Here is a 23,946-nt window from a genome sequence, read left to right on the forward strand (position 1 = left end):
TATGGATGGCATTAGAACTGATGAAAAACATGTACCAGGAAAGCTTGGGCTCGTCTCTCTAAAAAAAAGACTGAGAGGTTTTAAAAATCATATTAAGAGTTTGAAAGATATGGAGAAAATGTTTCCACCTTAAAGAAAGTCCAAAGCAGAAGGTCATAAATCTAAAGATAGTTATGAGTAAACCCAAAAGGGAATTCAGGAGAAACTTATTCACCCAAACAGTGATATGAATGTGGAATGTTCCAACTTAATTGGGATAAATAGCATAGATATATTTAAGAGAAAATTAGATAAGCGCACAAGGGAAAAAGGAATAGAAAAATGCACTGAAAGGGTGAGGTAAATTACAACATGAGGGGGCTTACATGCAGCATAAACACCAGTATAAAGTAGGCAGGGCATCCTATTTCTGTGCTGTATACTTGATGTAACTTCATATAACCATACAATCGCTTACTCAAATAAACCATTAATCTACAGTCTTCTATACAAATATCTCTTTCCCTTTTACCTCAGCTAGTCTATTCCTCATCTTTCTAAAATCTGCATTCCATTCTAGTGTGCAAGATTTATAGGAATTGATTGTCTGACCATATACCATTGACAGAACTATGTATCATAGACACATCCAACCAAAGCTAAAAGTAGAATTGTATAAAGTTGCCACTAAAATTAGAACATTTTTCAAATGATGCTCAGCCATTTAAGAACTTAAAGATTGGGCTGTTCATATTCGCCCACAAAATAATCAAAAACAATTGAGGTGTTCTGTAACTACAATATACCATAAACCATCACTACAAACATTTGCATTCATTTTGAACCTATTGCACACCACCACTTAACCAAAAAACAACATTTTTTATAAACTCAAATTGTTGGTAATGAGTATTTGTGTTTATTTGCATTTGTATATTTGCAAAGAGACCATCAAATTGAAACCAAAATACAAAAGGCTATTTCTCCATAACAGCTGGAAAATGCACCATTTAAGATACAAAGCTATCTTTCATCCTTCCTTTTTTTCTTTCAATTCAACATATTAAGAGAAAGGTTGCCTTTTTAGAATAGCAATTAAACAATGGTTATTTATTTCTGAACAATTTTTGAGCACCTCCTATATAGACACCTGGCACAGTGAATGCCTTCATAACTGAACCTCTGAGATCAAATGTTAAATCAATAATCAGCATTAATCATGGGGAAAATATCTATTCTTGTGGAGATCTACAAAATTGGTCTTAGATACCAATGAGAAAGGAATCTTTTGGAGATTTATTTCACATGGCAAGTACAATTAGCTTGCACATTAAGCATAGAATTACATCGTATATTTCACAGAAACAGATCCTTCTTCTCAACTAATCCATCACTGAAGCATCCTCTCATCCAACACATCAGCAAAACCTTCTATTCCTTGACATGTATTAGTATACAGTGAAAAGTATTGTTTCTTGCATGCTATACAGACAAAGCATACCGTACATAGGGAAGGAAACGAGAGTGCAGAATGTAGTGTTACAGTCATAGCTAGGGTGTAGAGAAAGATCAACTTAGTGTGAGGTAGATCCATTCAAAAGTCTGATGACAGCAGGGAAGAAGCTGTTTTTGAGTCGGTTGGTACATGACCTGAGGCTTTGCATCTTTTTCCATGTCTCTCACGTACATACCCAGCTTCCACCTGGAGTGCTCATCTCAACTACTACCTGCGGAAGAGTCCAGCATTTTCACAATTCTCCTGGTGAAGGCACATTTTCTGAATTCCCTATCTGACTTCTTTATGTTTACCTTACATTGTTGGTCTCTAGTTTTGCTCTTCCCCACAATTACCTTTCAATGGAAACATGGCTTTTGCTATTTCTCGGTATGATTAATACTATAGCACAGAACTCGCCACTTTGAAGAGAGTGGGGAAGAAATGTAGGTAGATCCCTTTGGAGTCAAGGTGGATTGAAGAGGATATGCATAACAATGGAAGTTCAGAAACAAGTCCACTCTGTAGTAAACTTAGTAGTTGAATACTTGAGCCAGGCAGTTACATTGGCATTGTTGATAATTAACCAGCTAGGCTCACCAGTGGAACCGACCCTTAGTCTAAAGCCCTAAAAGGCAATCTACTCTGGCAAACTGTATAGTTTTAGCTGATTAAAATTTAAGCTATCCCCATGGACAGCTGGTCTCCCAAATACTTAGCTCTGCTAACCTGCACTTAAACATTCCTCACTTGGCTAAGTGAGAAATAAAAATGCCTCGACAGGAAGAGAGTAAAACCTCCATATTGGACATAAATTCTAAACATCTTACATTAAAAGAGTCAAACATTGTGATAGATTGCCTCATGTGTCAAGTGTGCTCCAAACAAATGAATATAAATAGGATTTGATTCTATCACTTTTTAAGAAGTGAAAGCTGCTTCTGGGAAATATGATAAGCCAACTAGTTATTGGGCAAGCAGACCATTAATTCTGTGTCAAAACTCAATTAAATCATTCCTGATTGCCATTATGCATCAGTTACAGAGGAGGCAAACAAAACTCAACCATAAGTCTCCACTGCTTAGACAATTTTCAGAGGAAACTTCTCACCTTTGCTCACTTCCAGTGGACAAGGAATAAAATGATGGCATCACTGGATATACCTTCTTAGACGGTCAGGTAAACAATCAAGTGCATGGACTGTAAAAATGGCTAATGCTGTCTATTTAAAACAAATAGGTCAAAAGTGATTTGAATAATATCAAACATAATTAGAAAACAAAATGCACAAAAACTACTATCTAGCTTAATGCTAAACACCAACCTCCACATAAGCAAAGAAATCAATAAATAGCTGATAGGAAACATCTTACCTGATCGGAGTTGTTTAATTCGCCCATTGCTGTTGCTAGTGTCCACTGGCAGGAAGTCCTTAAACCATGTGATTTCAGGGTCTGGATTCCCACTGGCAGCACAGAGCATTGTTGCTGTGCGGGTCCGTTCCACCACCTTCAGCTGTGGGCCCATGTCAATGGTGGGGAATCCATGAGGCAACTGTTCCTCTGTTAAAACACAGGTGATAATCAGCATTATAGTTAACCAGAATTTTTGGTACGGTTATTAAGAACATAAGAAATAGGAGCAGGAGTAGGCCATCTAGCCCTTCGAGCCTGCCCCGCCATTCAATAAGATCATGGCTGATCTGAAGTGGATCAGTTCCACTTACCCGCCTGATCCCTATAACCCCTAATTCCCTTGCCGATCAGTTACCTCTTGGGTCATCCTATACATTTTGGGTAGAAATATTGCTGGCTGTCAGGCTCTTCCATTTATTCCCTTTCCACCCCCCCTTTCAAATAAATTATCCCATCTTCCACTTCCTATTCCAATCAATCACTACTCCACTGCTTCCCTTCTTATTGTCTTTCTAGCATCCAAAGCTTGAAAGTACTTTGGGTAAGTTAACAACCACACCTATTTTCTGGGCATTCTCTGAAAAGCCCATCACAGGTCCCATCCTTGTCCTCCGTTAAACCTTTACTCACATCCATCTTTGCTCAAAAGTATGCAAACCACACTGTATCTTGAATACGAGTAGTTTAGCCATTACAAAATCTGCCTAGACAGATCAAGCCCCATTAGGCCTCATTCTCCTCTACCCAAAGCATCCACTGCTCCAGGGTTGTTCTAGAGAGTAAAGATAGCACCGAGCTTCTTTTCTCAATTACAAATCATCTTCATACACCTCTCTTCAATGCCCCCCTCCACCCCAATGTGCAAAGCACTGTCACTTCACCTGCCCTTCTACTGCCTCTTCCTTTTGCCCTTCAAGCCCAACCTTTTCTAGGCTCCTATTTGCATAAATATTAAATTCATATTGTTCTTCAGTTTCTCTCCTGTTTCCCAACATCCCCGCCAAGTTTATGAGACCTACAATCTCCCTGACACAATTTCTGCTAAATCAATTACAACTCTTACAACATCCCATTCCAGCTCCATACTAGTCGACATTGTATATGGTTCCCTCTCCTGAGAAGCTGTTTACATCCCTTTTAAAACCATCCTCATCACCTTCCTCCTCAATGCTGGTGCCCTTGCAAGCAATAGTCTAACAATTGGAATCCCATTTGTTCCATCTCCAACTTCCTTGTTCCCTCCATAGTCCTGGAATGGCTTGTCACCCTGTATTTACTGTGACCACTTGTATGAATCTTTCCAGTCAGTTATTATTTTTGTGCTATCCAATATTGGATGAAGGCCAATTTTCTCCAGGTAATATTGAAAAAACCAAAGTCAATACTAGTTCAACCACCCTCCTCAGGGCACCATCTCTGGTTGCAACAGCTTGGTGATAACTTCAGCATCATATTTGAATCCAAGCTGAATTTTGCACCATACAGGCTCTCCAAACACTGCTTACTTTTATGTCCTCAATACAGTCTGCATTAACATAACTTTGCCTTTGGAAAATTCAAAACTGGAGGAGGCAATGATCTTCTGGCTGGACCCTCGATCCTCCATCTTCACTGAAATACAGCTCATCCGAACCCTGCTGCTAACATCTTGGCTGCATTAAGTTTTGTTCATTTTTCACTTTGCTCATCTACATCATTTCCAGAACCCAAAACTTCCTATTTAAAAATCTCATCCTTTGAAGCACTTCATGATTCCCACCTCTCCATCACCACAACCTGCTCCAAACTTCTCAAATGCTCTATTTCTGAGGTTATGGCCTTATTTGTCTCCCTCCTCCTTTGTCCCACATTGCCAGTCACACCTTCAATCCCCATGCTCCGGAGCTTCCTTCCATAATCTCTCTGCCTCTTCTCCTTTAAGATCCACCTCAAAACCCACCACAGACCCAGCTCCTAACATCTACCTGTTTAACTTGGAGACCATTTTATTATGCTCTTCTCTCTTATAACATATTTCTATTTTAAATGCACTAAATAAGTTGCCTTTGTTAACAAAAATAAACTGCGCCTCATAGAACTATTAACAATTTACAGAAAAATTTATTTTTGTTGGTTTGTTGGAATTTTAGTTCATTATACCCAAATACGACCATTTTAAGGGTAATGGCCCAAAATTGCAATAACCCGCTCAACTTTGACACTATATTTATACTTCCATTTCACACGTCTTCATTTTTGTAACCATAAGGGGTTTGTTTCACTTGTAGAAATTTATGAAAACATTTGGAAGATATTCTTTCTCCCCACTCCCAAATTAATTAGGAAAACATTTTTAACAACTGAAATCATCAGTGCAAGTACTTTTCACACCATGAAGCTCATTTTTGAGCACATACAGATAAATGACTTCACATTAAATATTTGTATAGAAAGGACTTGAGAGAGCATGTAATATACATCACTCTGTATTAAAATGAGTTTAATAGCCACAGTGGTTTCCTCAATGGCAGACTTTACTATTCTGGTGATTAAACTCAAAAACATAACCTAGACAAGCAAAATAACCTGATTGAGCTCAGGGGGTAATAGAGGTGAAATTGTACACATTCATCTCCAAAATCCTTCAGAGTGCTAGTGTTTAACCGCAGATCAACAGTCAGTTAGGTCTCACTGATGAGTTTATTGAATTTGTTCATTTTCCCACAATGCACTGTTGTTGAGACAATCTGGGTCACCAAACCTTATGTACAGCAGGACCAGCTGAAAAACCCATTTCCAAAATTAATGAATTTTCCAGATACCCTTCATTCAGCATGGACTCAACAGAGTTATGTTATCCATGAGTGGATTAAGAACCTAGGTTAGAGGTAGTTATATTTTGAAAATTCCACCCAATCATGAAAGTACATTTATTAAATCAGCAGTCATAAATAGACCAGCTCAAAATGACCTCCATCCTTGATTTGTCAAGTACTGTCAACACCTCAAAGAATGTGTGACTATAAATGACCAATACTGACTGCGTTTTTTTCTGGAGGGATAGTCTAATCACTGTAGATGGCTGACTAGTAATTTAATTAAAACAGTTACTTCTGGAGCTACATTAGTTGACTATTTTGTAGCTGGATGTTTTTTTTCTAAAACATTGAAAACTATCACTATGAGATGCACAATATTTTGAAAAAGACAAATTACTAGTTAATATAAACTGTTTCTGATGACAAGGAACCAATTCTACAATGTTAGAGTGCATGTAAAAATGTGGCCAATTTTGGAAAGTTCAAATTCCATAAGTAAATAAGGATTTCTAACATCCCAATGAGAAAATTTCTGGGTATTAATTCTTTGGTAAAAAAATCCAAATTTGACAGTCTGATGACAATGCCACCTTTCAGAAGCCCATTTCTCAATCATAAGGTGTATCACTACAAAATACCGCTCAAGACAGACAGCAAAATATGGATTGTGTACCACTGATCATATCATTTTAATTTTTAAATATAATTCTATGGTTTTGGAGAAACGGAAGAAAAAAAGAACGTATTTTCTGGCTGCACCTATTTTGTTCCTAATCAGAATTATCTGGTATCTATTCAGTTTGCTGATTATTGCAAAGTCCATGTTCACCACACTGCCACGCTGTGCAGTCATGACTTACTAAATATAGATCTGATTCTTTTACCTACATTACAACAGTGTCTAGATTACAAAAGATTTATTGGATGAAACATAGTTTGGGACACTTGAGGTGCTATACAAATGCAAGTTCTTCAATTTATACTTTTACTTTTAATAACTTTACCTTTTGGGAAACTAATATTTTACTGAAGTATTCAGGTTGCTTGCAAGAGCTGGGAAATGTTGACCCCAATAGGAAGGTAAGAGGGTGCAGGGGAGTGCTGTAGCGCAAGAAAAACCTGGCAAAGCTGGGAGAAAGATGGTCATTTGAATTTGAGAGAAATTTTTTTTTTTCTTCTAGGTTCTCATTGTGAGATGGCCAAATTGACATGCTGCAGAGCTGTCAACGTTGTGAAGGTCCCCAGAAAGTAGGAGCTAGAGAGCAACACATCAGGATTTAGTGGAAGTTGAGATGGGGACAGGATGGGTGTGACAAAGTTGCCATTTATGGCAAGGGATGGAGAGGATGGGAGATGGGAAGACACACTTGTGTTCCCACCCCACAGGAGTACGATTAAAAAGTACATAACTCCTGCTGTCAGCACCTCCTATCTAGATTTTGCTGAATTTGGGGAAATCTGGCCAGCAGCAGTTAGAACTAAAACGGACATTGAGGGTCCCTGATTTAAATATTCTAACATAAAAGACTTCATAAGTTCATAACATAGAGGAGCAGAATTAGGCCATTTCGGCCCGAGTCCACTCCCGCCATTCGATCATGGCTGATATGCTCCTCATCCCCATTTTCTGCCTTCTCCCCATAACCCTTCAACCCACTACCAATTAAAAATCTGTCTAACTCCTGTTTAAATTTACTCACTGTCCCAGCATCCACCGCACTTTGGAATTCCACAGATTCACAACCCTTTGGGAGAAGTAGTTTCTCCTCAACCGTTTCAAATTTGCTACCCTTTATCCTAAGACTATGACCTCTCGACCTAGAATGCCCCACCAGCGGAAGCATCCGCTCCACATCTACTTTATCCATACTTTTCATCATCTTGTATACCTCAATTTGATCTCCCCTCATTCTTCTAAATTCCAGAGAGTATAGGCCTAAACTGTTCAATCTCTCTTCATGCGGCAAACCCCTCATCTCTGGAATTAATCTAGTGAACCTCCTCTGAACTGCCTCCAATGCCACTGCATCTTTCCGCAAGTAAGGGGACCAAAACTGTGCACAATACTCCAGATGCGGCCTCACCAATGCCTTGTATAGTTGTAACAACACTTCCGTACCTTTATATTCTATTCCTTTAGCTATAAATGCCAACATTCCATTTGCTTTCTTTATTATCTACTGTACCTGCATGCTAGTTTTCGGTGCCTTACATTTATATTGTGCCTTTCACAACCACTAGACATCCTAACGTGTTTTACAGCTGATTAAATACTTTTTGAAGCAAAGTCACTATTGTAATGTAGGAAATGTAGCAAACTATTTGCGCACAGCAAACTCCCATAAACAGAAACGTGAAAATAGTCAGCTATTCTGTTTTTATGATGCTGAACGAGGGATAAATATTGGCCCGGACACTGGTTTAACTCCCTTTCTAGTCTTCAAAATAATGCTATAGCATCTTTTAGGTTCACTTGAACAAGCAGGTGGAGCATTTGTTTAACAACTCATCCGAATAACAGCATCTGTAATAGTGCAGTAATCCTTCAATACCAGAGTGGATTTTGAACCTGACACTGTGAGACAGAGATGAGTCAAATGAGCCACAGCTGACACACAGCAATAGGAGGTTGGAGATGGGCACAGTAGTTTGCAAGGACATTGGGGTGAAGGATTGGTTTTTGGGGCGAGAATGATGAAAACATATTTAAATGGGAGAGATACAACCCCTGAAAAGAAAGAAGGGGAATTTCACAGTAACTTCATTGCAGTGTTAATGTAAGCCTTACTTGTGACTAATAAATAAACTTTAACTTTTAACTTTAAAGAGCTGGGACCATGACTTATAGGAGTGCCATGAAGGAGTTATTTTTAATTAACTATCATTAAGGCTGAAGAAACCAGCCTGATTTAAAAAGGGAACACAACTCCGGTGTATGTACACAGATTTTAAAAAAAAACAACAGTGCAACAGTTACAGCCAGGTTCAAGCATAAAAAAATTACGGGACCTTAAATCAGCCATGGGGTGGATTTTACAGGGGGGGGAAGATTACCAACCCCTACCAAACCAAAAAGTCTGTCAGCACTGTGCCAACTAGGAACCTGGCCGCCCCAGGGGACAGCCTTAATTGCTTCACAGTGGAACTTCCACCACATCTGGAAGTCCTGCCCGAGAAAGGTGCAGTCCTAGTAGCACCACTATTAAGTGATGGCCATTGCTGAGACTACAAGCAGTCCCCAATGAAAAAGTGACATGAATCCTGGACTTCAGGCAAATCCAGGGATATTAGACAGGACTGCCTGGTAGACCCCATTGCAAGAGGGAGAGGGGCAGTGAGAGAGCGAGCGAGCAAGAAAGAGAAAGAGGGAGAGAGAGAAAAAGAAGAGAGAGAGAGAAAGAAAGACTTGATCTCCTCTTGGGAAATAAGTAAGGGCAATTGACAGAAGTGTTGGTGAGGGATCACTTTGGGACCAGTGACCATAATTCCATTAGTTTTAAGATAGCTATGGAGAACGATAGGTCTTGCCCAAAAGTTAAAATTCTAAATTGGGGCAAGGCCAATTTTGGTGGTATTAGATAGGAACTTTCAAAAGTTGATTTAGTCTCTTGGCAGGCAAAGGGACAGCTGGTAAGTGGGAGGCTTTCAAAAGTGTGTTAACCAGGGTTCAGGGTAAGCACATTCCTTTTACAGTGAAAGGCAAGGCTGGTAGAAGTAGGGAACCCTGGATGACTTGGGATATTGAAGCCCTGGTCAAGAAGAAGAAAGAGGCACATGGCATGCATAGGCAGCTGGGATCAAGTGGATCCCTTGAAGAGTATAGAGGGTGTAGGAGTAGAGTTGAGAGAGAAATCAGGAGGGCAAAAAGGGGACACGAGATTGCTTTGGCAGATAAAGCAAAGGAGAATCCAAAGGGCAAAAGAGTAACTTGGGAGAGAGTAGGGCCTCTTAAGGATCAACAAGGTCATCTATGTGGGGATCCACAAGAGATGGGTGGGATCCTAATTGAATATTTCTCATCAGTATTTACTGTTGAGAAAGGGATGGATGTTAGGGAACTTGGGGAAATAAATAGTGATGTCTTGAGGAGTGTACATATTACAGAGGAGGAGGTACTGCAAGTCTTAAAGCGCATCAAGGTTGATAAATCCCTGGGACCTGATGAAGTGTATCCCAGGATGTTGTGGGAGGCTAGGGAGGAAATTGCGGATCCCCTAGCAGAAATATTTGAATCATCGACAGCCACAGGTGAGTTGCATCAAGATTGGACGTGGCAAATGTGTATTTAAGAAGGGCTGCAGGGGGAAGCCTGGGAACTACAGATGATGAGCCTAACATCTGTAATGGGTAAGTTGTTAAAAAGTATTCGAGAGAAAGATCTGCAGGCATTTAGAGAGGCAAGGACTGATTAGGGACAGTCAGCATGGCTTTGAGTGGAAAATCATGTCTCACAAATTTGACTGAGGATTTTGAAGGGGTAACCAAGGAGGCAGTGCAGTCAACATTGTCTACATGGACTTTAACAAGGTACCACATGGTAGGTTGCTGCATAAGGTTAAATCTCATGGGATCCATGGTGAGGTAACCAAATGGATACAAAATTGGTTTGATGACAGAAGACAGAGGGTGGCCCTTCAAGCGTCATCCAGACTTGAACTGTTAGCTCTATTCTCTCTCCACAGATGCTGTCAGACTTGCTGAGAGTTTCCAGCATTATCTGTTTTTGCTTCAGATTCCAGCATCCGCAGTATTTTGCTTTCAAAAACATAACAGGCATGTCAGCAAAGTTAAAGCATAAGGAATAAAAGGGACAGAGGCAGCAAGAAATCAAACAGTTGTTTTTTGAACTGCAGTAAGGGATGTAGAGAGGTTTCCAGGGGTCAGTACTGGAACCACTTTTTTCTTGATATATATTGTCGGAAACATGGGTGTACCGGGCAAAATTTCAAAACAACAGGTAATCCAAAAATTGGGAGTGTTGTGAACTGTGAGGAGAGTGACTGTCTTTACAGGCAGGCTGCTGGACTGGATGGGACACATGGCAGAAAAAAAAATAAGGCAGCAGAGTGAAGTGATACATTATAGTTGGAAAAAGGATACAAATCTTAATGTGGTACAGGAAGAGAGGGACCTGAAGGTATGTGCGCAAATCGGTGAGCCTGGCAAGGCAGTTTGATAAAACAGTTAATAAGACATAAGAGGTGTGGAGTGCAAAAGCAAGTTATGATGAACGTGTATAAAACACAGGCTCAACAGGAGCAGCGTCCAATTTAGGACACCATGTTTTAGGAACAATTACACAAGGTGCAGAAACAGGAAACACGGGAAGACAGGAGCGAGGGCACATGCATACATGTGTGGGGTGAGGGACAAGGGCAAGGGAACATACAGGGGGTCACGGACACATGCACGCATGGTGTGGGAGCGAGTGCATGGAGGGATGGGAGGAGGGAAGCACATGCCTACGGGGTGGGGGGAATATACATACGTATACACCGGGGGACGGCAAGCGTGCTGGGGGGAGAGACCACGTGCGCACCAGGGGAAATCACACCTGACAAATTTATTACAATTCTTTGAGGTGGTAACAAGTAGTATAGATAAAAGGGGAACCAACAGATATGAATATATTTGGATTTCAATAAGGTACCGCACGAATGCTTACTTAAGATAAGAGCCTATGGTGTTGGGGATAATTTATTAGCATGGATAGAGGATTGACTAACTGATAGAAGACAGAGTTCTAAGAGGTTCATTTTCGGGGTGGCAACCTGTAACTAGTGGAATGTCACAGGGATCCAACCTTATGCCACAATTATTTACAATATATATCAATGACTTGGATGACACAAAAATGGGTGAGAAGACAAGTAGTGAAGATGACACCAAGAGTCTAAAGCACACCTGTTGCTTGGAATACTGGATTTATTTTAACATCTCCAAAAAAGAATCTGTGACTGGCAGTCTTTGATGTCAGGTAATACAGATTTACTGATGCAGTTAACAGTGATAGAGCTACTTGCAAGTGTGAGTCACACTTCAGATGTAACTGCCCCAAAATATATCTTAACCAGCAATGGGTTGGAGATTGGCCAACATGCATGCAATTATTTTATCAGGAGACTGTCCTGGGAGCCATAGGTGATGAATTTCATATTAGTTTTGCAGACAGATGACTTGGCGAAATCTTTCTCTTCTACAGTTCCCATGGTACGCAAACAGATTTACTATGGCACCTGTAGATTCAACATCTGTCCAGTGAAGCAATATTGAACAAATCCCTTTAGCAGTTTAAACTCTCACTTCAATCCTCTAAGTAGACAGTAGCTCAAAGGCATCAACTGTGGTACATTTTCTCTCAACCCAGAAGATTATTAGTCTAGATCATCTGAAACTAAAGGCAGAGGTTACAGGTTTAGAAAGCGTTAAAGGAGCCTTGGCGAGTTACTGCAGTACACCTTGCATATAATACACACTACTGCCAATATGCACCTATGGCAGAGGGAATGCTCAAGATGGCTGATCGTATGCTGATTAAGCTTTGCCCTGGGTGGGGTCAAGCTTCTTGAGTGTTCTTGGATGTTACACTCATCAAGGCAAATAAAGAGCATTTCTTTAACACCTGACATCTGCTTTGGAGATGGTGGACAGGGAGTCAGGAGGTGAGTTATCCTGTGTAGAATTCCAAGCCTCTGATCTGCTCTTGTAGCCACAGTATTTATACAGTTGGTCCAGTTAAATTTCTGGTCAATCATGAACCCTGTGAGCAGGAATTCAACAATCATAATGCCACTGAAAGTCAAAGGCAAATGGATAATTCTTCGTTGGGGATGGTCGTTGTCTTACGCTTTTGTGTCATGAATGCTACCTGTATTGAGGTCTGGCTGTAAGTAGGAACAGACTGCTTCTGTATCTCAGGATTGAAAGTTTTATTTATTAGTCACAAGTAAGGCTTACATGAACACTGCAATTAAGTTACGGTGAAATTCCCTTAGTTGCCACAGTCCAGCGCCTGTTCGGGTCAATGCACCTAACCAGCTCGTTTTTCAGGATGTGGGAGGAAACCAGAGCACCCGGAGGAAATCCATGCAGACATGGGGAGAACATGCAAACTCCACACAGACAGTGACCCTAGCCTGGAATCGAACCCAGGTCCCTGGCGTTGTGAGGCAGCAGTGCTAACCACTGTGCTCCCCTATTCCTATTATTGGAATGTTACTGAACATTGTGCAATCCTCAGCAAACATCCCCACTTTTAACTTTATATTCGAGGGAAGTTCATTGATAAAAGCAGCTGAAGATGGTTGGGGCTCAAAGTGTACCCGAGGAATTTTTTCATTGCTATCCTGGGATTGAGATGGTTGGTCTCCAACATTTACAACCATATTTTTTTGTGCCAAATATAAGTCCAACTAATGGAGAGCTTGCCCGTGATTCCTATTAACTTCAATTTTGTTAAGGCCCTTTGCTGATTCATTTAGACAAATGCTGCCTTGACCTTAAATACAATCAATCTCACTTCATCTCTGGAAATCAGTTTTGTCCAAGCTTGACCAAACCTGAAATGAGGTGGAGCTGAATGTCCCTGGCAAGTCCCAAGCTGACCAATGGTGAGCAAGTGCTGCCTAATAGCACTGTCAATAACACCTTTAATTACACTGCCATCATGGAGAGTAGACTGATTGAGGCAGTAATTGGTCAGACGGATTTTAAAAATGTATATATTCATGGGATGTGAGCATCGCTTAAAAAGCCAGTATTTTCTGCTCATCCATAAATGCCATTAAGATTCTGTTTCTGAAAAAACTTGGGCAATTGTCCACATTGCCATGTAGATGCAAGTTTCTAACTGAATAACACTATTTGGATCGCAGCTACTTCTGGAGCACAAAATCTTCACAGCTAAAGTCAGGATGTTGTCAAAGCCTTTGCTGTAACCAGAGTGTTCAGGAATTTTCTGAAATCATATGGAGTTAATCGAATTGGCTGAAGACTGGCATCTGTGATGCTGGGGACCTCAGGGCCACCCCCTCCCCACTGTGCCACTACCTGTGATAGGTCTGTCAGGGATATTGATGGAGGAGTCTGGGGCAATGCTTGTAAAGGGCGGTATGATTTGTTATAGGGTATGATTCAGTGACATGGCTGTTGCTTGTTTAAGGCTATGGGACAGCTCTCTGAATTTTGACAGAAGTCCCCAGATGTTGACTGGGCAGGGTATGAGTTTGTCACTTCCAGTGCTGTATAACTACAGCAAATGAGCAAGAGCAATAAACCAGCCAAAACAGGAACCTAGCCTGTTACAAAAGCCAAGGCTAACAGAGGACCAACATAAGAGAAAAGCGGTGTGGTAAAGGGTCAGAGAAGCAGATGCAGGTACAGTGAAAGTGTAATGGCCGTCAAGTCCTCCAATGCTGATCTCAGAAGGGACAGAGAACAAGATTGGTTTAAGCATGGATGTTAGGGAACTTGGGGAAATAAATAGTGATGTCTTGAGGAGTGTACATATTACAGAGAAGGAAGTGCTGGAAGTCTTAAAGCGCATCAAGGTAGATAAATCCCCGGTACCTGATGAAGTGTATCCCAGGACATTGTGGGAGGTTAGGGAGGAAATTGTGAGTTCCCTAGCCGAGATATTTGAATCATCGATAGTCACGGGTGAGGTGCCTGAAGATTGGAGAGTGGCAAATGTTGTGCCTTTGTTTAAAAAGGGCTGCAGGGAAAAGCCTGGGAACTACAGGCCAGTGAGCCTCACCTCTGTGGTGGGTAAATTGTTGGAAGGTATTTTGAGAGACAGGATTTACAGGCATTTAGAGATGCAAGGACTGATTAGGGACAGTCAGCATGGCTTTGTGAGTGGAAAATCATGTCTCACAAATCTGACTGAGTTTTTTGAAGGGGTAACCAAGAAGATAAATGAGGGCAGTGCAGTTGATGTTGTCTACAAGGCCTTTAGCAAGGCCTTTGACGGGATCCAGGGTGAGGTAGCCAAATGGATACAAAATTGGCTTCTGGTGGTTGTAGAGAATTGGTTTTCAAACTGGAGGTCTGTGACCAGCGGTGTGCCTCAGGGATCAGCGCTGGGCCCACTGTTATTTGTCATTTACATTAATGATTTGGATGAGAATATAGGAGGCATGGTTAGTAAGTTTGCAGAAGACACCAAGATTGATGGCATTGTGGACAGTGAAGAAAGTTGTCTCCGATTGCAACGGGATCTTGATCAACTGGGCCAGTGGGCTGACGAATGGCAGATGGAATTTAATTTAGAGAAATGCGAGGTGATGCATTTTGGTAGATTGAACCAGGGCAGGACTTATTCAGTTAATGGTAGGGCGTTGGGGAGAGTTACAGAACAAAGATATCTAGGGGTACATGTTCATAGCTCCCTGAAAGTGGAGTCACAGATGGACAGAGTGGTGAAGAAGGCATTCGGCATGCTTGGTTTCATCGGTCAGAACATTGAATACAGGAGTTGGGACGTCTTGTTAAAGTTGTACAAGATATTGGTAAGGCCACACTCGGAATACTGTATGTAGTTCTGGTCACCCTATTATACAAAAGATATTATTAAACTAGAAAGAGTGCAGAAAAGATTTACTAGGATGCTACTGGGACTTGATGGTTTGAGTTATAAGGAAAGGCTGGATAGACTGGGGCTTTTTTCTCTGGAGTGTAGGAGGCTGAGGGGTGACCTTATAGAGGTCTATAAAATAATGAGGGGCATAGATAAGATAGATAGTCAATATATTTTCCCAAAGGTAGTCTAAAACTAGAGGGCATAGGTTTAAGGTGAGAGGGGAGAGATACAAAAGTGTCCAGAGGGGCAATTTTTTCACACAGAGGGTGGAGAGTGTCTGGAACAAGCTGCCAGAGGTAGTAGTAGAGGTGGGTACAATTTTGTCTTTTAAAAAACATTTAGATAGTTACATGGATAAGATGGGTATAGAGGGATATGAGCCAAGTGCGGGCAATTGGGATTAGCTTAGGGGTTTTTAAAAAAAGGGCGGCATGGACAAGTTGGGCCGAAGGGCCTGCTTCCATGCTGTAAACCTCTATGTCTATATGTCTCAGGCCCATGATTTGGAAAGTGTCTCAATTTGTCACTGGCCATTTGCAAATGTTGGCTGTTCATTGTTTTGCAGTTTATTAGACTAAACCTTGACTAGGCAGAAATATCATGCATAGAGATTGAGGAGGAGTAATTTGCAGGGTTAAGGCCTGGGACTAAACTGGACAACTCAAAAAACCAGCACACGCATGACAGGTCAAGTGGTCTCCTTCTGCACTATAAGATTCTCGGTTGGTTACCTATCCCCACTGCAATATATCAGGCTCAAATATTACTTGCTCTCAGTCCAAAAAAGTTTTCCCACAAAGCTGAAGCTTTGAACTGATAACAGTGCAGTGAAGGTGGCAGAGCATCTGGGACCTGAGTGAACACAGCAACCCAACATAGTATATCCTTAACCAATTCGATTTAAGGATTAGAACAGGAAGGACTGAGAAGGAGCATTGATTTCAAGGGGACAAATTTTACGTCAAATCAGGGATGGAAAGAGAAATTAGAAGGGAAAATTGAATTAAGAGACAAATAAAACAGAAAAAGAAAGCAAAATAATGAATTACCAAAACATTTAAATTTGACATTTATTAAATATCCCTCAAAAAAGTCAGAACCTGAATGAGACTCTCCACACTTTAAATAATTAATTGTCAATACTAGAGGTGTTGATTGGCAATAATTAACACTTGCCACATCAGTGAAAGGCAATTTATGTTTCTGATGATTAAGACTTAACTTTCTGCGGTGAAGGAGAAGGGGCAAAAATAGCAAATTTCTTTTAAAAAGGAAGACTAACAACAAGCAAAGCTAATAGATCGTCACAACCTGAACAGTAGCTTTTGGATGTTTGTATCAAATTGTACATCTGCCCCTCACCTGATGTTGCATACCATGTATCCATGGCAAACACTATTAGCTATGCTATTGTTTTGACAGGAAATTTTGACCCAGTTGTTTTGCTATCCACGTACTAACATTAGAACAACTCCACAGAATCATGGACAGGCATAATCGTACCACAGTTGCATGCTGATACATTAACACTGTTCTGCCAGTAACAAAACCTGACACCAAGTTTTCGGTACATTTCAGATGGAATACTGTGATGCACTTAGTGATTTTGAAATGCAATAAACGATCAATGATCATAATGCAATACTTTTCCAGCTTTGCTGAAGGGCAGTCTATCAGCATATTTGCTGTTTTCAATATATGTATATAACTGTACATTTGTGTAGGTATAAAATTCCATCTATTGCTTAGCCTAATAGTTTTGTGCTTTCATATGAAAACCTGCTATTCATGCTTATGGCCATGGTCATCAGGAAGAACCTGACAAAGTTAATTGGCAGGAGGAGGAAAATTCAGACTCTTAAGAGTGATGTCAGGTTGGGAGAAGTACTGAATGGACTACTCCAGAGTTTGGTGCATGGCCCCTTGTGATACAAATCAACAGCAAGGTCTTGGGTTCAGCAAAGCAATGCAAATTGGTTAAATACATAGACTTGCTGGTTTATATGCTGAGGGTGGACTTTTCGCAGTCCAGCATTTATATGCTGAGGGTGGACTTTTCGCAGTCCAGCATAAATTTCAGGACGAATCCCTGCTTGGTTGGATTACCCTGCTTTAACAGAGGCCAGCAGCACCATGCAACACTAGGATCAGTGGCCACTGCCAGTACTGCAGTAAGTCCGAGAGCCGGAGTTACCATGGATGCCCCCAAACCTAGCGAAGTCCAAGATCATGCCAAGGTTAGGTTGGGAGGCTCTGGATTTAATGCAAAATGGAAACAAGGTGAATTTCTTCAGTTACGGAAAAAGTGAAAGAATGCACACAGACCAGCCTAAAAAACTGGACTGGATATACTCAATAGAATATAAAAGCTGGAGCACGATTTCAAGCTGAAGCAGGATAAGGGGACACAGGTACAAACTGGAAAGGAAGTGCAAATCTGGTGACAGAGAGTACTTCTTTGGGTAAAAGAGTGATTACTTCCGAGTGCAGAAGCAAAAAATCATCTCGAGAAGCAATTCAATAGTGTTGTATTTGTTATTTACAAAAGAGAACAATGAGATAAATCCTGAAGTCATGAGTGAGGCGCGTGATATGAAGTCTAAAATATTTTTGCTATCTAAGTCAGTCAAGCTAAAAGACCAAATGCTAGCTTTTACAGAATATAGCCCAGGAAATGACTGGGCAAATTGCTGCCACCTGATATTTCAATATACTATTGAATCTGGATATCTGCTGGAGGACTGGAAACTGGCCAATGCAGTATCCTATTTTAAAAAGGCAGGGTAGCAGCAAGCTGGATAATTACAGGCCAGTTAGCATAACATCTGTGATAGGGAAAATGCTAGTCTCCAATTAAGGATAAAATTAACATGCATAAAACAAAAATAGGCGCATGAATTACAAAAGGGATGATCATACACAACAAACCTCTCAAGAATTGAGGAAGCTAACAGACATGGGATATTTTTTATTTCATCGTGAGATGAGGGTATTGCTGCTAAGGCCAGAATTTATTGCCATTCCCGATAGCCCTCGTGAAGATAGATGGGAGGGATGCAATGGATGTAGAGTCCATGGAGGCGTCCTATATTTGTAGACACGCTTAGTTTTAAATTGGTTACTTGAATGTGCAGTGAACCAGAAGTGCCAAATATCCTGGGATTGACTGGTTAACACTGCTGCCCCACAGCGCCAGGGACCCGGTTTGAATTGAGCCTTGGTAACTGTGTGTGGAGTTTGCACCATGGAGTTCTCCCCATGTCTGTGTGGGCTTCCTCCAAGTGCTCCACTTTCCTCCCACTGTCCAAAGATGTGCAGGTTAGGAGGATCACCACAATAAATGTGCAAACTCGATGGGCTGAATGGTCTCCTTCTACACTGTAGGAATTCTACACCAAACTGTATCCCCTGCAGCGTTCCCTTTTTTATTAAACCTTCATTTGGTGTTGTACCTAATTCTGGAGTCTTGGTCATTTTAATTTTTTTTTGTTGGGTTTTGTAGTTCATTAACATCCTGAAGTTAAAAGAAAATGATGCATGGTGATCAGCGTTTATGACATGAAAGCAAACAAAGCTTAAAGGAAAACTAAATTGTTGCTTCACAACCAGGAGCCACCCTGGGACAGAAAATAATTCAGTTAGTTTTAAGCTGGAAACTGGAGAGCTGGACAGACTTCCCAAAAGAAACCAGGGAGTTGGGACTAAAATGTGTCTCAGGAAGACAGTCCTCTTCATGGGAATTCAAGTAAAAAGCAGAGAAAGCGCCCTGAGTTAAAGCGACAGTTACAAAAACAGATTTAAAGTTGGTTAGGTGAGAAGCTAGACATCCGAGGCAAATGGAAAGTTTGATGACATCTTAAATACAGCCTTTGAAGCAGTAGTGTTCTGTTGGCATGGCTGGGTAACTAAGAGATTATGTGGAAGTTTGAATGCACATGGCAATCCAAGGCAGAGGAATACTGAAAATAGAGACTGAAATCCTGGAGGTGGATCCTTGGTGAAAGCAGCCAAGAGAAAGTTTGTTTGGGGAAGATTCCAAGTATCTTCTTTGAGACTGGAGGTTGGAAAACTGTCTGGAAGTTAAGAGTTCCAGTGAGACCAGTTGGCTCAGTGTGACAAGCATCTCTGAGAATTTGATGAGAAATCGACAAGTTACTTTGGGTGTCATCTGCCACAGTTGACCTATTGGTTTACATGCACTGTGTACTTATAAAGTATGATACATTTTGTAACTTGTGTTATTCTTACCAATGATGTACATCTTTACAAGTCTATGTACATCTGCAAAGGTACAGGTGGCATGAAGGAGTAGCATATTATAGTTAATCTTTTCTTGTTTAATGAGGCATATGGGACACTTGCCTTTATCAATCAAGGTATAGGTTACAAAAGCAGAGAAGTCAAGTTGGATTTGTATAGAACTATGGTGAGGTCACAGCTAGAGTAGTGTGTGCAGTTCTGGTTGCCACATTATCTGAAAGATGTGATTGCACTGGAGGGAGTGCAGAGGAGATTCACCAGGATGTTGTCTGGGATGGAACATTTAAGTTATGAAGAGGGTTTGCGTAAGCTTGGGTTGTTTTTGTTGGAGCAAAGAGTGAGGGGCGACCTGATCGAGGTATACAGGATGAAGGCCATGGACAAAGTGGATACGGAGCAGCCATTCCCCTTAGTTGAAGGGTCAGTCACGAGTGGACATAGGTTCACATGAGGGGCAGGAGGTCTAGGGGGATGAGGGGAAAAATATTTTTACCCAGAAACTAGTGAAGGTCTGGAATGCGCTGCCTGGGATGTGGTAGAGGCGGGTTGCCTCAAATCCTTTAAAAAGTATCTGGATGAGCACTTGGCACTGCATAACATTCAGGGCTATGGGCCAAGTGCTGGCATATAGGGATTAGGTGGGAGTTCAGGTGTTTCTAATGTGTCGGTGTGGACTCGATGGGCCTCTTCTGCACTGTATGATTCTATGTATGCTTTATTATTTTGTTAAAAGTTAACATTCCTGTGACTATGTTCACCCATGTCTCTAAACAAAATTTAAAAGTTGCGATCTATTGAGCCAGTGTTCTGCTCTGGGAAATGATGGGCCAGTAGTATCAATTGGGATTGCAACAGTCATCATGGATTGGTTTGCCAAATGGCCTGATTCATATTGCATCTTCTATGTATTTCTATAGAGTGAACAAGAAAGAGGCAGGGTGCTAGTTTAAGAGAGCTAAACTACCTCTCAAATTTGTACTTGCTGTTGAGATTTTATTTGAATGCTCAGATGCTGCACAGCATTTCAGAAATTTATCATAAGACAGATCCAAAGCAGTACAGAGTTTGACTCAATAATTAGAAGGTAGAAACTCAAACTTACGCCGTATCACACTGAATGTGCACCACACTTTCAGTCACTATTGTTATCTAGGCAAACATGGCAGCCAACGAAGAATATTGCCACACAAACAATCCCTCGCTCACTAGACCCTTTAAATTCCTTTCTTGGTAAGCAACAGCAATAATTATTTTAGGCCACCTAATAAATAGTTAAGTAAAAGTCGATCATCATTCCTACAGATATGTGAAAATAACCAGCTTTTAAATTGTGGTTTCAGACCTAATTTCCTGAAATGGATCAACAGTGGTGAGGTAAAAAGGAAAGAACATTAGTTACAAATAGGGTCTTAACAGTTTAAGAATGATTCAATATCAATTTTCAATTAAGCAGTCAATAACTTGCCAGCTGGGTGGGTTTGCTTTAGCAATTGAGCAAGACAAATTGGATTATTGAGTCTAGCATTCCGTGTCTCCCATCAGGCAGAAATGTCCCCAACCAACCAACATGCAGTTGTACAACAATCCTCACTGTTCTGCCATGCTCTTCTTTCTGCCTACAGTTTAACAGATTTCTGGCATCTTAATATCATTATTTTTTTCAAAACAGATATAAATTTTACAATATGCTAATATGCAAGATACCATAGGAGTTATAACAACTTCCCCACGAATAACAATTGTAGAAAGTGGATTTATGCCTTTATACTATGGGACTACTTTTTGTGGCAAGTAATGAGGCATCCATTCCATTTATACTATCGATTGGATTATGGCATCAACAACTTAAAATAATTGTTCTTTACGGGTATATTTTCTCTAACTATTCTAACACAGGGTTCTCAAACTGTGTGCGTGCGCGCGCGCGGAATGCTTTCCAGTGATTTTTTGGTCTGCCAGTTTTGTTTTTCCCCTAATTGCAAAGGCATGCAGCATTCCCAGGGATGGGTTGGTAGACTTGTCCTGAGGGATGGGTCTGTGACATTTAATCGCAGCAACCCCTTAGTCCTCTCTCTGAGCTTTCAAGCACGGGTTAGAGGTCATCATGGTGACTCATCCTCTTCTACATGACTCTAGTTAGCTGAAGAAATGGACCATCCAGGAGGAGACCCCATCCCTACACTTATCTGGAGATGCAAGTCAAGAAAAGCCAGGCTATGCTTAGAGTAGGATAAGTCTGGATGGTCTGCATACCAGGTTGTTAAAGAAAGTGGAGCTGGAGATAGGGCAAGTACGCCATAATCTTCTAATCCTCCCTAAATACAGGGGAGGCAGCTAATCTTCCCTAAATGCTGGAGGTGGGCTAATCTTCCCTAAATGCTGGAGAGGTGGCTAATCTTCCCTAAATGCTGGGGAGGTGACAGAGGTTTGGAAAGTTGCAAAAGTGGCACCCTATTCAAGAAAGCGAGCAAGGACATTACTCGTAATCACCAGTCTAAGAAGAGTATCCTTGCACTCACCACTGCCATGAAGCAGTTTGGAAAGAATGTCCTTGCAGAAACTATAGTGAAGGAGTCTGGGAAGAATGTCCTTGCAGACACCACCACCATGAAGTAGTCTGGAAAGAAAGTACTAGAGGCCAGAGAAAGAACAAACCTGATGAGATCTGAAAAAGGATACAAAATGAGTAATGTTTGGGAAACTGGTGGAACATGGGAAGAATTACTTCCTATTTAGTGACCGCAACATCACCTTCATGTATGCGACCAGAAATCAGTTCTATCAGCAGCAGCAGTGACATAAGGGGGTACTATAAATATAATGCAAATGCTGTGACAAAAGGATCACCCTCAGCTGTAAAATTCACCAAGATCAAAAAGCCTGGTATAAGGCGGATGCTTATATCTTATGCTCAGAGCAATAGAAGGTGGCCAAGGCCTGCCTAATGCAATAGATGACAGAACATCTGTCCATATTTGGCAAGAAACTGTTTCCGTGTTCAAAATGCGATTTAGAGACTCTATTTGCAATTTCAGGTAGGGTAGGGTAGGGTGGTGAGCGATCTAACCACCAGAAGTAAAAAATGTTTAATTTCACGATGCAATTTTTTATTTGAAGAAACAACATTGAGAAGTGAACTACCCCTCAAAACAATGGAGGTAGCTTAGGACGGAGCAGAAGAGTCTGGGATTAACATTTTGGTTCAAGTTTGTTCTGCTTGCAGAGCACTGACAGAATTTTCCCTACCTCGCCCTATGTTCTTCATATAAAGAAATGTCAATGTACCTGTGAATCTCTCTTGTCTTGAAGAAGTTATGATCAACTGCTGCACTCCACTAAGAACTAACAGAACACTGCCTCAGAACACAACTATTTTTTTTATTATGTGGGGCATCCATGCAATAAATCATCACAGCTCGACAGTGTGTATGCTAGTGACCACAAGAGGCAGAAGCTGGCACCAGAATTCTCTCCATTTCAGTATCTCATCCAGAACCTTGATAGGTTTTAATAGGGAGGCTGATTGACTCGTGAACAAGAGGAGATACAGATGTGCCAACCATCTCCTGCTTCTAATTACAGCAGATCGGAGCACATAGCAACAGTGCTGTGATTGTGATCAGTGAAGACAGACAGTGCCCAGCCTTGCAAAGATGATGAAAGATCCAACAATGACAGCATCTGCACACTGTCACCATTGTACAATGGTTGACTGATCACTGACGGCATTGCCCAGCCCCCTGCAGCAATACCAAATGACAAAATTCAGAAGTGTTTGAGGTTGCATTAACGATAACCAAAAGAAAAAATCTATTAGTCCAAAAATACAGAAGTGTAAAAATTCACATCCTCTCCAAAAATGCATACTCTATTAGACTCAATAACCATCAAGAATGCATGACTCTGTACTGTTAGGTGTTTTTATCACAATATCAGAGGTAGGAAGTAACGTTTCCTGTAAAACATTGTGCACAGGTAGTTTTTTTTTTAAATGCAAGGGACCTTTAATTTTTTTTTGAACACCTCAGGTATTTAAGGTGAAACGAGATCCCTGTGGTACAAGGCACACAGCATTAGCACTCAGGTGAAGCAAGCAATTAGGAACGCCATTATTGCAAGGGGACTGTGATACAAGAATACAAAAGACTTGCTACAATTGTTCAGGTTTTTAGTGAGACCACATCTAGAGTAGTGTGTACAGTTTTGGTCTTCATATTCAAAAAAGGATATACTTACATTTCAGGCAGTACAATGAAGGTTCACTGAATTGGTTGCTGGGACAAGGGGATTGATATCCACTAAGTAAATTGGGCTTATATTCTCTGGTGTTGAGAAAAATGAGAAAGCAATCTCATTGAAACTTAGAAAATTCTGAGGAAGCTATTCTGCTATGTCTGGTTGAGGAGTCTAAAACATGG

At 40.9% G+C, this 23,946-nt stretch overlaps 1 protein-coding gene across 2 annotated transcripts in view; it reads right to left on the reverse strand.

Annotated features, from left to right (window-relative positions):
- The window catches only part of LOC144497459 (receptor-type tyrosine-protein phosphatase F-like), a 469,757-nt gene that overhangs the window by 184,509 nt on the left and 261,302 nt on the right, over positions 1-23,946 (reverse strand). For both annotated transcript variants that reach the window (XM_078218748.1, XM_078218747.1), the window contains exon 5: positions 2,849-3,037. In XM_078218748.1, the coding sequence (XP_078074874.1) occupies positions 2,849-3,037 (189 nt within the window). The remainder of the gene's footprint in view (positions 1-2,848; positions 3,038-23,946) is intronic.

The sequence above is a fragment of the Mustelus asterias genome, chromosome 8 (assembly GCF_964213995.1).
Source record: "Mustelus asterias chromosome 8, sMusAst1.hap1.1, whole genome shotgun sequence".
NCBI lineage: Eukaryota > Metazoa > Chordata > Chondrichthyes > Carcharhiniformes > Triakidae > Mustelus > Mustelus asterias.